At 45.0% G+C, this 16733-nt stretch overlaps 1 protein-coding gene across 2 annotated transcripts in view; it reads right to left on the minus strand.

Annotated features, from left to right (window-relative positions):
• LOC126183188 (transmembrane protein 183-like) overlaps positions 1-16733 on the minus strand; it is a 252438-nt gene that overhangs the window by 50125 nt on the left and 185580 nt on the right. Inside the window, exons 7-8 of one of the 2 annotated variants that reach the window (XM_049924925.1) lie at positions 14495-14635; positions 14056-14200 (exon numbers count right to left, since the gene is read on the minus strand). In XM_049924925.1, the coding sequence (XP_049780882.1) occupies positions 14056-14200; positions 14495-14635 (286 nt within the window). The remainder of the gene's footprint in view (positions 1-14055; positions 14201-14494; positions 14636-16733) is intronic. The other variant, XM_049924924.1, reaches the window with a different exon arrangement.

A 16733-nucleotide genomic window follows, 5' to 3' on the forward strand; every position in this document is an offset into this window, starting at 1 on the left:
TCCATGCCCCAGTTGGTGTTGATGCATCAAAGAGCACTGAGGTGAAACCAACACGTCTGCTTTAGTTGATGAAGATGGGGAAACCATGTCAACCAGGCATCAGAGACCAGTCCCAAAAAGATGATGAGAGTCTACCACAATGAGGGACTGGTCAGCAAGGGTCTGGATGGGGATGAATTGTATGGAGACAACAAATGCATAACGGAGGTCTTGGCAGCCAAAAAATGGAAACCATGAGTGAGAGCCCAAGATTGCCCACAGTGTATTGATTCCTGCAGTCTGCGTTCAGCAATGTCCATCACAGGCAAACAAAAATAAATGCAAAAGTAATCAGCAAGGTGCGACATGCCAGCAATAAGCAGCAAGGTTACAGCATGAACATACCCTAAGAGAATGCAAGCTGCATGTGCATCATGCCTGCACAACAATTAGAATTCCCACAGCATGGGAGTGAGTCTATCTGCATGCCAGTCAAGTCAAGTGTGACATCATTATGATGTGTACATGCTGTATCAGAGATAACAGAGGCCATGTATCGACTTTCATGATTGTTCAAGACATTAAACTGCAGTAGCTGTTATTGCAGACAAATTAAAAGAGTAGCTGATCATATCTTCACAATTGGTATATTGACTGAAGTTTTGGAAGCTAATGATGTGTTCTTTCTCTGAAAGTGTGAACTTGCCAGCTTTTCAAGAAATGACCTCAGAATTTGTTTTGTATACATTAAAAAAGAAAATTTGGATTTAACATTATTGTGGCTAAGTGGGTTAAATGCCATTGCATAGTGACAGAGGTGCCAAGTTCAAACCTACTGAGACAAAATCTTTTTTCCCTTAAGTTAAAAAATTTGCCAAATAGCGGTATTGTTAAAATGATGGATATCATTCATATTGTCAACCAATTACACATACCATTGAAGAACTACATCAGTGTATCTGAAGCTGTCCTAGTGGTTTGTTCGTAAGGATGATTGAGACTCTCACCTTTAAACACACTTATGAGATTTTCAATCTCAACAGGGAGACACACTTATAAGAAATGAGGAATGAGGGAGGTCTTTAGTCAAGTCATAATGCTAAAGTAAACGTCTCAGTTAGTTTCTTTGTACAAGATGGGTACAGCATTTTTGCTAAAAATAGGTGACCAAAGAACTTTTCCCTCAAACATCAGTTTCAAGTGACTATATTGGACTGACAATATTTGTAAACGATTCTTTATATGAGTAGAATGCAAAGTTTTGATAACACTACTCACCTGACACTTACTTTCTACACATTTTAAAATTTGCACAGTAGGTTTACTTTCATTTCAGTGACCAAATGATGATGGATTTTGGACCAAAGAATTTTGTACCCACTGACTGTCGATTAAGATGGTATAAAAATACACTCCTGGAAATTGAAATAAGAACACCGTGAATTCATTGTCCCAGGAAGGGGAAACTTTATTGACACATTCCTGGGGTCAGATACATCATATGATCACACTGACAGAACCACAGGCACATAGACACAGGCAACAGAGCATGCACAATGTCGGCACTAGTACAGTGTATATCCACCTTTCGCAGCAATGCAGGCTGCTATTCTCCCATGGAGACGATCGTAGAGATGCTGGATGTAGTCCTGTGGAACGGCTTGCCATGCCATTTCCACCTGGCACCTCAGTTGGACCAGCGTTCGTGCTGCACGTGCAGACCGCGTGAGACGACGCTTCATCCAGTCCCAAACATGCTCAATGGGGGACAGATCCGGAGATCTTGCTGGCCAGGGTAGTTGACTTACACCTTCTAGAGCACGTTGGGTGGCACGGGATACATGCGGACATACATTGTCCTGTTGGAACAGCAAGTTCCCTTGCCGGTCTAGGAATGGTAGAACGATGGGTTCGATGACGGTTTGGATGTACCGTGCACTATTCAGTGTCCCCTCGACGATCACCAGTGGTGTACGGCCAGTGTAGGAGATCGCTCCCCACACCATGTTGCCGGGTGTTGGCCCTGTGTGACTCGGTCGTATGCAGTCCTGATTGTGGCGCTCACCTGCACGGCGCCAAACACGCAGATGATGATGATGATGATGTTTGGTTTGTGGGGCACTCAACTGCGTGGTTATCAGCGCCCGTACAATTACCCAATCTTTGCTCAGTCCAATTTCGCCACTTTTCTGGATGATGATGAAATGATGAGGACAACACAAACACCCAGTCATCTCGAGGCAGGCGAAAATCCCTGACCCCGCCGGGAATCGAACCCGGGACCCCGTGCTCGGGAAGCGAGAACGCTACCACGAGACCACGAGCGACGGACCCAAACACGCATACGACCATCATTGGCACCAAGGCAGAAGCGACTCTCATCGCTGAAGACGACACGCCTCCATTCGTCCCTCCATTCACGCCTGTCGCGACACCACTGGAGGCGGGCTGCACGATGTTGGTGCGTGAGCGGAAGACGGCCTAACGGTGTGCGGGACCGTAGCCCAGCTTCATGGAGACGGTTGCGAATGGTCCTCGCCAATACCCCAGGAGCAACAGTGTCCCTGATTTGCTGGGAAGTGGCGGTGCGGTCCCCTACGGCACTGCGTAGGATCCTACGGTCATGGCGTGCATCCGTGCGTCGCTGCGGTCCGGTCCCAGGTCGACGGGCACGTGCACCTTCCGCCGACCACTGGCGACAACATCAATGTACTGTTGAGACCTCACGCCCCACGTGTTGAGCAATTCGGCGGTACGTCCACCCGGCCTCCCGCATGCCTACTACACGCCCTCGCTCAAAGTCCACGCTGTCGCGGCATGCTACCAGTGTTAAAGACTGCGATGGAGCTCCGTATGCCACGGCAAACTGGCTGACACTGACGGCAGCGGTGCACAAATGCTGCGCAGCTAGCTACATTCGACGGCCAACACCGCGGTTCCTGGTGTGTCCGCTGTGCCGTGCGTGTGATCATTGCTTGTACAGCCCTCTCGCAGTGTCCGGAGCAAGTATGGTGGGTCTGACACACCGGTGTCAATGTGTTCTTTTTTCCATTTCCAGGAGTGTATTAAACTACTTGGAAAAATAATCTCTATGGCATGCTATGCTCTTCAAAGTCTATGAGCAGTGTCATGCAGGCTACTTTGCATGCTTACAATGTCATGTCCCTTTTTTAGAATTGTGGGGAATATCCAGACTACCTTCATAATACAGAAATGGGAAATACATAAAACAGAAAATAATAAAAGTTTTCAGTTCACTGCACTGCTAAAAATGACAAATTTTGATTTCTTTTTGAATGCAATTTAAAGAAAAATATTAATAACTACCGTTATGTTAAAAGTTACACATTTTCAATTAACCCTGTTGGTAAATAAGAAGACGTTTTATGAAATTTATTTCTGGTTTTGGTGAGAAACATACATACTGCAACACTGTTTTCAGATGTTGGGCATGTCAGAATAAGCTAGTGCACATATTCTTTCCATAGTCTAGTACCTATAGTCTGTTCTCATTGAGTTTAATATGCACTCCATACCACGCTGCTACTTGGCCATTTCTCGCATAAATAACAAAAAATTAGATTCTCAGCATGTTTGAACACAGTGCATTACTTCCAAATCTAATAATTTACTGAAACTTCCTGGCAGATTAAAACTGTGTGCCCGACCGAGACTCGAACTCGGGCCGGGCGTGAGTCATGCTTCGGTAGCTCAGATGGTAGAGCACTTGCTAGCGAAAGGCAAAGGTCCCGAGTTCGAGTCTCTGTCGGGCACACAGTTTTAATCTGCCAGGAAGTTTCATATTAGCGCACACTCCGCTGCAGAGTGAAAATCTCATTCTACTAATTTACTGTTTACAAATCGATTTGCAAGGTCATTTTCAAAAAGTTGGCAAGCTCACACTTTCAAAGAATAAAAGACACCAGTAGCTTCCCAAATTGCAATGAATATGAGCAGCTCATTTAATCCGTGTGCAAGAATGACTAACACAGTTTAGCATCTCAAATTACCACAAAAGTCGGTACAGGGCCTCATCATCTTCGATACAGCATGTACATGTCATAATCAGGTCACCCCTGATTTTACCAGCATGCAGATCAAATTTATGCAAAATACTATCAATCAAGCTACTATCCTCACAAATTCAACAGCTAGAGACACGTCTCTCATACTCTGTGTACCAATAATCCCCCCCAATCGAGGATTTGTTTGCAATATCGAGGCTCAAGGTCAGAGAGCATGCAAAATTGCTGGTGGATAGAGCGGGAGGCGGGGGGGGGGGGGGGGGAAATGAACACAGATACTCGGAAGGAGGAGATGGACAGAGAGGGGGAAGGGGAGGAGATGGACGAGATGGGGTGATATACAGAGAGATGGAGGGGGGAGGGGAGGAGGAGATGAACAAAGAGAGGGCGACAGGAAATTTGTCCGTACATCCAGTTCCTGTACACATTTATCAATTGAAATCCATTGCCAGGTTTGCTCATGTATCATAATCTCTGTGGAGTTGAAATGTTTCTTACATCAATTCAAATATATACTGGTTCTTCACTTCTGCTTAAGAAACAACATATAAAACACACAGAATGGAGTACAGATAATTCACAATAGATAACATACACAACAATCCTTCTCACATATAAGGGTGAAATTGTGACAAAAGGAAAGGCATCAGGTAGAAATGAGTACCAGACCAACAATGACCGAACACATTAAACCCAGGTTATTAAAAGCAAAATAGTACCAGGAAAGAGAAGATAACACGAAGTAGAGGAGATACTACAACAGTACTGGTGGCAAGAGAGAACTGCAGAGATACAGGTAGACCGAATGGTGGGTTTTTTTTTTTTTTTTGTGGTTTTAGGGCGCACAACTCCAATGGTCATTAGCACCCAGACTAAGTTGTTAGGAATGCACCGCGAGGCACAAGGTTAAAACAGCAACTAAAAGGGACAATACTATAAAAGACAGACAGGCAGAGGATTAAAAAACAGCATAATCAAATGTCCTTAGACAGGTTTGTCAAGTTGATAAAACGAAGAATGCGAGCAGCTACTCCTCGGTCATCCGCTAAAATGGCATTCAGAGTACATGGCAGGCCAAGATCAACACGCAGTGTATTAAAATTCGGACAGGACGTTAAAATGTGGCAGACCGTCAGCAATTGCCCACATGGGCAGAACGGTGCCGGCACAGCCGTCAGCAGATGGCAATGGCTGAACCGGCAGTGTCCAATTCGTAACCAGGCCAAAATGACCTCCTCCCGCTGAGAAGGACGTGAAGAGGATGTCCAAGCTGCGGGAAGAGGTTTCAAGGCCCGAAGCTTGTTGTCCGTAAGTGCAGCCCAATTGGCATGCCACAGCAACAAAATGCACTGACAAATGACCCTGCTACAATCTGATGAAGGGACACAACAAGAAGCTGTCCGAGGCTGGAGGATCGCAGCCTTGGCCGCGGCATCTGCAGCTTCGTTCCCAGGGATACCAACATGGCCAGGAACCCACATAAAGCTAACCATAGAACCGTCGTCCACCAGCTGCTGAAGAGAGCGTTGGATCCGGTGCACGAAAGGGTGAACCGGATACGGATCACTGAGGCTCTGGATGGCGCTCAGGGAATCTAATCAGATGACATAAGTAGAATGTCGGTGATGGCAGATGTAAAGAACAGCCTGGTAGAAGGCAAATAGCTCAGCTGTGAAGACCGAACAATGGCCATGGAGCCGGTACTTGAAACTGTGTGCCCCGACAATAAAAGAAAACCCGACACCGTCATTGGTCTTAGAGCCATTTGTATAAATGAAGATCATATTAATGAACTTCGAACGAAGTTCAACAAAACGGGAGCGGTATACCGAACCGGGGATAACCTCCTTTGGGAGCGAGCTGAGGTCAAGGTGAACGCGAACCTGAGCCTGGAGCCAAGGTGGCGTTTGGCTCTCGCCCACTTGAAAGGTTGCAGGGAGTGAAAAATCAAGGTGCTGAAGGAGGTGACAAAAGCGAACTCCAGGGGATAGCAGGGCAGAGACATACAACCCATATTGACGGTCGAGAGAGTCGTCAAAAAAGGAACGATAAGACGGGTGGTCGGGCATTGACAGTAGCCGACAGGCATACCGACAAAGCAGTATATCGCGCCAGTAGGTTAGTGGCAATTCACCGGCTTCAGCACGAAGACGGGACTAGTATAAAACGCTCCGATCGCAAGACGTAAACCCCAATGTTGTATGGAGTTGAGGCAGCGTAAGATGGACGGCCGTGCAGAGGAGTTTACGAAGCTCCCATAATCCAGCTTGGAGTGGACGATCGACCGATATAGGCGAAGTAGGACGGTTCGATCCGCTCCCCACGACATACCACTGAGAACACGGAGGACATTTAGAGAACGGGTACAACGGGCAGCCAAATATGACACATGTGGAGACCAGCTAAGTTTCCTGTCAAATGTAAGACCTAAAAATTTTGTTGTCTCCACGAACGGGAGAGCAACGGGACCGAGCCGTAAGGACAGTGGGAGAAACTCTTTGTAGTGCCAGAAGTTAATACAGACCGTCTTCTCGGCACAAAAACTGAAGCCATTGGCGACACTCCAAGAGTAAAGACGGTCAAGACAACGCTGAAGACAGCACTCCAGGAAACATGTACGCCGTGCGCTGCAATAGATGGTAAAATCGTCCACGAAAAGGGAGCCTGATACATCAGCTGGGAGGCAATCCATTATTGGATTGATCGCTATGGCGAAGAGAGCGACGCTCAAACCTGAGCCCTGTGGCACCCCATTCTCCTGGCGAAAGGCGTCAGACAGGACAGAACCCACATGTACCCTGAACTGTCGATCCATTAAAAAGGAATGACTGAATAAAAAGAGTGAGGCGACCACGAAGGCCCCATGTATGCATGGTGCGGAGAATGCCCGCCCTCCAACAGGCGTCGTAAGCCTTCTCCAAATCGAAGAACACAGCAGCGGTCGGGCACTTCACAAGAAGTTATTCATAATGAAGGTCGACAAGGTAACCAGATGGTCAACAGCAGAGTGGCGCCTACAAAATCCACATTGTACATTGGTAAGTAGGCGTCGAGATTCGAGCAGCCAAACCAAATGAGAGTTAACCATTTGCTCCATCACCTTACAGACACAGCTGGTAAGTGAGATGGGTCGATAACTGGATGGCAAGTGCTTGTCCTTCCCCGGCTTAGGAATCGGGACAACAATAGACTCGCGCCAGCATGTGGGAGCATGACCCTCAATCCAGATGCGATTATAAGTACGAAGAAGAAAACCTTTACCCGCAGGAGAAAGGTTCTTCAGTATCTAAATATGAATAGAATCAGGCCCTGGAGCGGAGGACCGTGACCGGGCAAGTGCATTTTCGAGTTCCCGCATGGTGAATGGGGCATTACAACTTTCATGATTCGAGGAGCGGAAGTTAGGTGGCCTAGCCTCCTCTGCCTGTTTTCGGGGGAGGAAGGCAGGGTGGTAATGAGCGGAGCTCGAAACCTCAGCGAAAAAGTGGCCGAAGGCATTGGAGACATCCTCAGGGGCCACAAGGACGACATTCAAGCCAGAAACTGTGGAGTGGACCTTAGTGCCAGATAGCCAGCGCAGGCTACCCCAGATAACAGAAGGAAGAGTAAAACTGTTGAAGGTGCTTGTGAAAGCAGCTGGCTTTCTTGCTTTCTTTAATAACACAACGACACTGCGCACGTAATCGTTTATAAGTGATACAAGGTGCGTAAAGCACGTCGACGAGCATGTAAAGCGTCTCTACATGCTGCGGTCCATCAGGGGACAGGTACGCGACATGGAGAAGAAGTAGTGTGAGGGATGGAATATTCAGCAGCAGTGAGAATGACTTCCGAGAGGTGTGCGACCTTACTATTGCAGCTTGCGAAGGTTTGATCCTGAAAGGTCGCCCTGGAAGAGAAGAGTCCCCAGTCTGCTTTGGAGATGTTCCAACTAGTTGAGCACGGAGACGGGGTATGATGCAGGAGATGGATAACACATGGGAAGTGGTCGCTCGAATATGTATCAGAAAGTGCATATCACTCAAACCGGCGTGCAAGTTGGGTAGTACATATAGAGAGGTCTAAATGAGAATAGGTGTGCAAGATTGAGGTGGTTGAAAAGGTCTGCTAACAGGGAGCCCCTCGGGCAGGATACTGGAGAGCCCCAAAGGGGATGTTGGGCATTGAAGTCTCCAGTTAACAAAAATGGTGCAGGTAGCTGAGAAATAATTTGCATCATGTCTGTCCTGGTAACGGCAGACGACGATGGATTGTAAGCAGTACAAATGGAAAATGTAAAAGTGGGGAGAGTAATTCGGACAGCAACTGCCTGCAGGCCAGTGTGCAATGTGATGGGATCGTAGTAAATATCATCCCGGACCAGCAAAATAACCCCTCCATGAGCCGGAATACCTGCCACAGGGGGTACGTCAAAACGCACAGAGTTATAGTGTGCCAAGGCAATTTGATCGCATGGGCATAGCTTCGTTTCCTGGAGAGCTACGACGAGCTGACAGTGCAAGCAGAGCAGCAACTTTAAGTCCTCTCGGTTGGAGCGAATGCTGCGAATATTCCAGTGAATAAGTGCCATCGTGAGAAGAAAAAGAAAAAGGTGAAGCAAGAAGGGGGTCACCTCGAAGGCCGCTGAGGGCCTGGCTTCCAGCGAGCACTGCCATCGCTATCAGTAGGTGGAGAGTCATCATCCATTGTTTCAATAGGTCCATCGGCCACCTTAACAAGATGGCCGGGAGGGGAAGCTTCCTCTGCCGGTGAACAGCCAGATGTTCGGCTACCAGCGGTGCGGCCAGGCGAAACGGATGACGGCCTGAGGCGACAAACACTGGGTGGCGCAGGAGGAGAAACGCGCCGTGGTGGAGAAGGAGAACTTTACTTCCTATGAGCCTTCTTGGAAGGTCTTTTAGTGGAAGTACTTGTCGATGGCTGGGAGTTCGAGGTACATAGGAAGTCTGCACGGGATGGTTCCTTCTTGAAGGCCCGTGCATCTGACTTCTGGGTCTTCGTCTTGGCAGAAGCTGATGAAGGTGCTTGTGTCTTAGGGGTGACAGGAGGAAGAGGAGACGTTGACCGAGCGATCTTAGCACTGGCCAAACGGACGACTGTAGTGCTGAAGGCCAGATTGCATGTCTGCGTCGCCACCTTCCTGGTAGTCCGAGGAGAAGCGAGGACAGTACTGTATTTCCCCGCTGGGAGCAGCGTGGGCTTCCTACTAGCAAATAGCTTACGAGCAGCCGAGGTGGACACTTTCTCTTTGACCCGAATTTCCTGTATACAGCGTTCTTCCTTGTAGATGGGACAGTCGCGGGAGGACGCTGCATGGTCACCCTGACAGTTCACACAACGAGGAGGAGGAGGTGGACAGTCACCCTCATGGGCATCCCTGCCACAAGTGACACATTTAGCCGCATTAGAACAAGACTGGCGAGTGTGATTAAAACGCTGACACTGGTAGCAGTGCGTAGGTGTCGGGACATAGGGGTGAACAGAAATAATCTCGTAGCCCACTTTGATGCGCGACAGAAGCTGAACACTATCAAAGGTCAAGAAAAGTGTCTGGGTCGGTACAAGGTCATTGTTGACCTTTTTCATGCCCCTATGGACAGCCATCACGCCCTGCTCAGTGAGGAAAGACTGAATCTCCTCGTCAGTCAATCCGTCGAGTGATCGAGTATATACCACACCATGCGACAAATTCAAAGTGTGGTGAGCCTCCACCCGGACAGGGAATGTGTACAGGAGTGTGGACCGAAGCAGTTTTTGTGCCTGAAAGGCGCTCTCAGTTTCTAGTAACAAGGTACCGTTACGCATCCTGGTACAAGACTTGACAGATCCGGCTATGGCATCTACGCCCTTCTGAATAACGAAAGGGTTGACAGATGAAAAATCCTTCCCGTCCTCAGATCGAGAAACTACGAGGAACCTTGGGGCAGGCGGTAGTACTTTTGTCACTGGTGGCTGGTCAAGTTTCCGTTTTTGGGCAGAAGTCGAGAGAGAAGAAGAAGAAGAAGAAGAAGAAGAAGAAGAAGAAGAAGAGAAATCCATTGCGGAGGAATCCCCCATGATTGCCAGCGTCTCCGATGGCGCGCTCCTTCCTTGTGGGGACCCTCTCAGAGGGCACTCCCGCCTTAGGTGAATGTTTACACCTCAGGTCACACCTCCCGAGAAACGGACGGAGGAACCAACTGGCATGGTCAGAAGGTGTCACCTCAGGCAATCACCCCTCCCTGGGCCTGGCCTTTACCAGGGGGTACGTGCGTGGCTTACTTGTCTACCCAGGGCGGGGAATTACGCATTACCCCGTCACTGGCTACGCGTGCGAACGCATTGGTCGGCCTTGAGGCACACACAGGGAGGAAAGAAGAAGAGGGAAAAGAAGGGAGAGAGGGAGAGAAAGGACAGACTGTCTCAAACGCCGAGGTGGAGACCAGAGGGTGGAGAAGAAGGCACAGAGAAGAAGGCACAGAGAAGAAGGCAAAGAGAAGAAGGCAAAGAGAAGAAGGCAAAGAGAAGAAGGCAAGGGGAAAAGTAAGGAAGACAGTGAGAGGGAGAAGGACAAAGAAAGGAACCAAACTAAGGAAGGAAGAAACCAGAGTAAGTGAAAAACCAAAATGACCACAAATATAAGTCGTGGAACCGTCCGTCTCCAGACGCAGGCACAAACTACCCCCTTCAGGGGTAGGGACTCCTTTTTGTCGCCTCTTACGACAAGCAGGAATACCTTGGGCCTATTCTAATCCCCGGATCTGCAGGGGGGAGACCGAATGTGACATGTAGTAAGGTTTAACAGATCCACTAGCCTTACCACTCCTAATAAGTATTACTTTGTACCTTCTTGTGTTCCTCCTACTATACTGTATACATAAAAATTAGTAAACGTTTGCCACTTGCTATCCATTCTCAGGCTATAACTTTGCATAGACAGCAGAGTACTTTACTTGCAAAAATTTGAATTTTATATCTTTTTCTCAATTCTGAACAACAACCACCTATTACAGATTACTGTCAGTTCATCTGACTAGGCACTAAACTGACTCCATAAAAGAGCATCCACTGGGCATAATGGTATTAGCTCATTACTGACGCATTACTGTCCACAAAACTATCTTCAATCACTCCATGACCACAAAATATTCTTCAAGGCTCAGAAATGGGCTCGTCCGGCCACTACTTGAGGAGAGCACTGCCACAGCATTATCTAACTACTGCCATATTTGTATTGTCCAACATTATAAATATACGCTGTGAGCAGCTTACTTACTAATTAACAACAAACACCATGGGAAGGCAAGATTTGATTATATATATAAGAGTTTGTCGAAGCCTTTTGAAGCTTCTGACTTCAAAATTTTAGTTGCCAAACTTACAGGCCCATGTGACTATAGTGTAAGAAGTTAGTATGTACAGGGTGGTGCAAATAAAAAGTGGCCCAGACAAGTGGGTATGATTGGATATGAATGTATACTTATAACCACACCCCACGATACGCACATCAAGTGTACGCCACCACACGATCCACACTGGTTCAGTGCATAGTGCAGGCTGTGATAGTGTGAGTGGAGCAGCGCAAAGGTGACAATGGTACTCACAATGGAGCAGCAGGTGCTGGCTGTAGAAAGTTACATGACAACAAAGTTATGGAAACGGTGTGGTCAGTTGTTTGCTGAGAAGTTTAATGGTGTCAGAGTGAAAGCAATGAGTGCCATGCAAGGCTTAGTCCAAAAATTGTGCCATACAGCATCTGTTTTGAATACATCAAAAAACATTCCAAAATGTGCCTGCACACCAGAAAATGTGATTGCGGCTCACCATAAAATGCTTCAGAGTTCTATCAAACAAATCTGACACCTGCCACAAGAGACCAGTATATCACGTCAGTCACACAGACAAATACTCTATCAGGCCCTGCACAAGCATCCCTATTGAGTGTACGTTGTTCGTGCATCATGAATGGCTTGGACATGGATCTGTTCTTTATGTCTAACGAATCCCGATTTCACCTGAGTGGTTATGTCAATTCACAGGTTCTGTGCAGCAGAGAATCTGCATAACTTCCACAAAACACCACTGCATGAATAGAAGGTTGGGGTAGGGTGTGCAGTGTCTGCATGCTGCATTATTGGTCCCATCTTGTTTCATGAGATGCTGACTTCAGTACGTTACATTGCCAACACTTTGAAACCATTTGTGGCAGCATTAACAGAGGAGGAAAAGACCTACAGTTACTTCCAACAGGATGGAGCAACTGCCCAACAGCTGCCAAACATTGGAACACTTTTACGCAATCTTCATGCCTGATAAAGTTGTTAGCAGAGGTCCATCTGGTCGCAGGCCTAGCTGGCTTCCCACGTCATCTTATCTGTAAGTGTGAAATTACTTTGTATGGGGAGCCCTCAAGTCTAAGCTGTATTGCAACAATCCTCATAACTTTCAAGAACTGCAGCAGAACATTTCACATGAAACTGCAGCAATGCCAACATCTAGCTTTGATCTGCTTTCAACAACTTGCTGACCAGGGCCCAAAAGTGCCAAGGGATGAATATTTGTCACTTTCAAAATCTGCTATAGTCAGGTAAGTACTGTATTTCCTTTCCTCTGCTGTGTTTCTTTGTACCCTGGAACTCTGTCCTCTAGGTTGCCTTTATCTGTAGTACTGTATGCAGTATGTTACATTTCTACTTTTTATCAACTGTACTCAAGGAAAAATAGAATATTTATAAGGAGTAGCCACGCTCACTGCTGTGTGATATTAATTTTTATTTCTTTTACTTTCACTACAGATACGTTTTGGCAAACTTGCCATTATTGACTGACCTGTATTACAATATGGGTGACATTATTTTCATTACACATATTTATGTTATAGCAGAAATATTAATATCAATGTCACACAACAGCATGCCTGGGCACTCCTTATAAATGTTTCTTGTTGACTTATACTATGCTAGAGACCCTATAGAGCATAAAAATAAGATTATTCAACATGTTTGATGTCGCACATATATAGAAGGCAGCTATTGTGTTAGGTGTATGAGATCCATGAGGGATTAGGGAATGGCATTCACAATTCATAGTACAGAATCAGCAAAGAGTAACAAGGCACAGGATTTCGTCTTCAGTGGCAGGGATTCTTAAGCTCTGAAAAACATCATCATAAGGAAGCACAGAAAGTGCATGACTGAAGAGATATATCACCTCCATTAGCATCTCAAATAATCAAAAACTGAACACTTGCCAGTGGTGGTCACAACATTTCAGGTCACCATGAACATGTTGGTATGACACTAATTATTCTTAGAACCTTCAACATGGAACAATGATGATTATAAGGAAATAGTATGGTCTGATGAGACACTTTTTGCCAATTTCCAACAATATGCCACACTTACATTCAGCAACAACTTACTTTAGACAGCTTACAGCCTAGAATTATTACACACTTTTAGCTGGCTGAGTATCCCACAGTACACAATGTCAAATTCCAAGAACACTGCTATGAGTATCCTGTCATGGTGTGAAATGTGTGGACGGATGACAATGGTAAGACAGGCTGAGGTTAACTTAAAACTGGACTAATTGTGCTCACTGAAGTGTTTCACTCAAACAAGAATCTGTGACAGCATCCCATGAAAATGTAGTCATGGGATGAACTCAAGGTGTTGAACATCTCCAATGAAATTTCACTGCCTAGTTTCATTATCTTACTGATGCCCTTCTGCAAGAGCTTCAGAAATTTACAAGTCGTATCAACTGTGGAACAGGAACAACACACATTAATTGATATATTCATACCAAACCACACGAGGCAGAAATAACACTGTCCGTTATACAGTTTACTGCACTCAGGTCATGTTCACTAATAATGATGGTATTATCATGATTAGAAAAGGTATAATACTCTAGTATTATGGTAGTAATGGTCCATCATTGGAAAAACTTGAATTTTAAAACTGGCAAATGTTAAGTCCTACTTGAAAGTAGAGAAGATATAACCTACTACTACAAATGTAAAAGAAACCCAGCTACATCTACAGCTATACTCCACAAACCACCTTACTGTGTGTGGTGGCGATACTTCTTGTATCACTATTATTTCCTCCCTTTCCTGCTCCATTCGTAAAGTGTAGAGCAAAATTTGAACATCGGATTTTAACCGGTATTTCATACTGATTATTGCACTTCTCCAAAACCAGCTGTTCGTGCTACACACACATCATACATGTAAAAAAGAAACACAAAATTACTCAGCATCGGAAAAAATCAGACGAGCACAAGGTAGCAGAACAAGCACGGGAAAACATCAGACATGAGCACAGGCAGCAGAACAAGATTTGAACAGATATAAAAATTATTTTCAATGCATAAAAGTTAATGTTGTTAATGGATAAGACTTAATGTAGTTCATTAAAAACACACACACACACACACACACACACACACACACACACACACACACACACACACACACACACACGCACACACTTTTTTTTTTTTACCTTTAGCATTACACAGTAGGCCGATTGATTGACTGTGATATCATTCCACCATTCGTCAAACTTTTCTGGTTTCCACCTGCTCTTGTTATAAAAATCATACAATTCAAAGTGGTAAATCCATTCCGTACCTCTTCTATTACTCTGTGAACAGCAACAAACAAATTATCATTGATGATAGAGAACAAAACTCAAATGGGCAAGGATCACAAGAAATTGAGATAAGAGTGTGCCATCAGTGGTATAAATGGCTGTAGATATGATTTTATGAACCTGTTAAAGAGTTCTGATTTGTCTCTTGGGGAGATTTCACTGAAAAAACATGCTCTAGGACTACTGCTTCACAGTATATTCCCTCAAGAAGTTTGTTGTAAATAATCCACTGTAGTTCAAAAGGACCAAATTTTTTACAATATTACTATACAAGAAGAAAAAATTACATCTATTACTCCTAAGGTTAGCTTTAGCACAAAAAGGGATGCATAATGCTGGTCCGTCACACAAAGGGGACAAAAGTGACATTACACCTTGTTGGTGTTGACAATACAGTGGAATTTTGATTTTAAGTTCTCCAATTTTACGTTTTCTTGATTCTACACCATAAATTTATAGCCCCTGTGAAAAACCCATAAGATCAATGCTAGAAATTCCCTGATTTTATGTTTCTTCCTATTCTTCTAAGTTCGTACTCGACATGTCACTTGACTTCGTCCCATTTTCTTCCTATTGACATTTGATGTGACTCAACGAGTTATAAGTGGCACGGAAGACAAATGGTTTACACCATGGGTGGTGGCGGAGGTAAGGGAATTAGGCTGTTGTGGACAGGGGTGAGGGTGGGGGTGGGGACGAGAGAAGAAATGCTGACATAATCCACGATTTGTGTTGCCAACACAACTTGCAACATTTAGCTTCACCGTGCAATTATAATACAACTACTCCTAGGTTGCTGCAATAATGGAAAATGAAACATTGTCTCAAAATATGGTAGAAAACCCAAAGAGATTCTGGTTGTATGTAAAGTACACCAATGGCAAGAAACAGTCAATACCATCACTGTGCGATAGCGATGGAAATGTTACCGTTGACGGTGCCACTAAAGTGGAGTTACTAAATACAGTTTTCCGTAATTCCTTCATGAAAAGGCGAAGTAAATATTTCAGAATTCAAAACCATAACAGCTGTTGGCATAAGTGACATAAAAATAGATATCTTAGGTGTTGTGAAACAGCTCAGATCACTTAAGAAAGGCAAGTCTTCTGGTCGAGATGGTATACCAATCAGGCTCCTTTCAGAGTATGCAGACACAATAGCGCCTTTCTTAGCAATCATATACAACCGCTCACTTGACAAAAGGTCTGTTCCTAAAGACTGGAAAGTAGCACCGGTCGCACCAATATTCAAGAAAGGAAATAGGAGTAACCCATTGAATTAAGACCCATATCACTGACCTCAATTTGCAGTAGGATTTTGGATCATATACTCAACTCTAACATTATGAATAACCTTGAAGAAAATGACTTATTGATACATAACCAACACAGATTCAGAAAATGTCAAATCTATTCCTAGATTTCCAGAAGGCTTTTGATACCGTTCCTCACAAGCAACTATAAATCAAATAGCATGCATATGGAGTATCATCTCAGTTGTGTGACTGGATTCGTGATTTCCACTCAGAGAGCTCACAGTTCGTAGTGATAGACGGTAAATCATCGAGTAGAACACAAGTGATATCTGGCATTCCGCAATGTAGTGCCATAGGCCCTCTGCTGTTCCTGATTTACATAAATGATCTAGGTGATAATCTGAGCAGCCCCCTTAGATTGTTCACAGATTACGCTGTAATTTACCATCTAGTAAAATCATCAGACAATCAATTCCAGTTACAAAATGATCTAGAGAGAATATCTGTATGGTGCGAAAAGTGGCAACTGGCACTAAACACAGAAAAGTGTGCGGTCATCCCCATGGGTACTAAAAGAAATGCGATAAATTTTGGGTATACCATAAATCATACGAATCTAAGGGCTGTCAATTTGACTAAATACCTAGGAATTACAATTATGAACAACTTAAATTGGAAAGACTACATAGATAATATTGTGGGGAAGGAGAAACAAAGACTGCGCTTTGTTGGCAGAACACTTAGATGATGTGACATACCCAGTAAAGAGACAGCCTACATTACACTTGTCCGTCCTCTGCTGGAATATTGCTGCGCGGTGTGGGATCCTTACCA

The sequence above is a fragment of the Schistocerca cancellata genome, chromosome 4, assembly GCF_023864275.1.
Source record: "Schistocerca cancellata isolate TAMUIC-IGC-003103 chromosome 4, iqSchCanc2.1, whole genome shotgun sequence".
Lineage (NCBI taxonomy): Eukaryota > Metazoa > Arthropoda > Insecta > Orthoptera > Acrididae > Schistocerca > Schistocerca cancellata.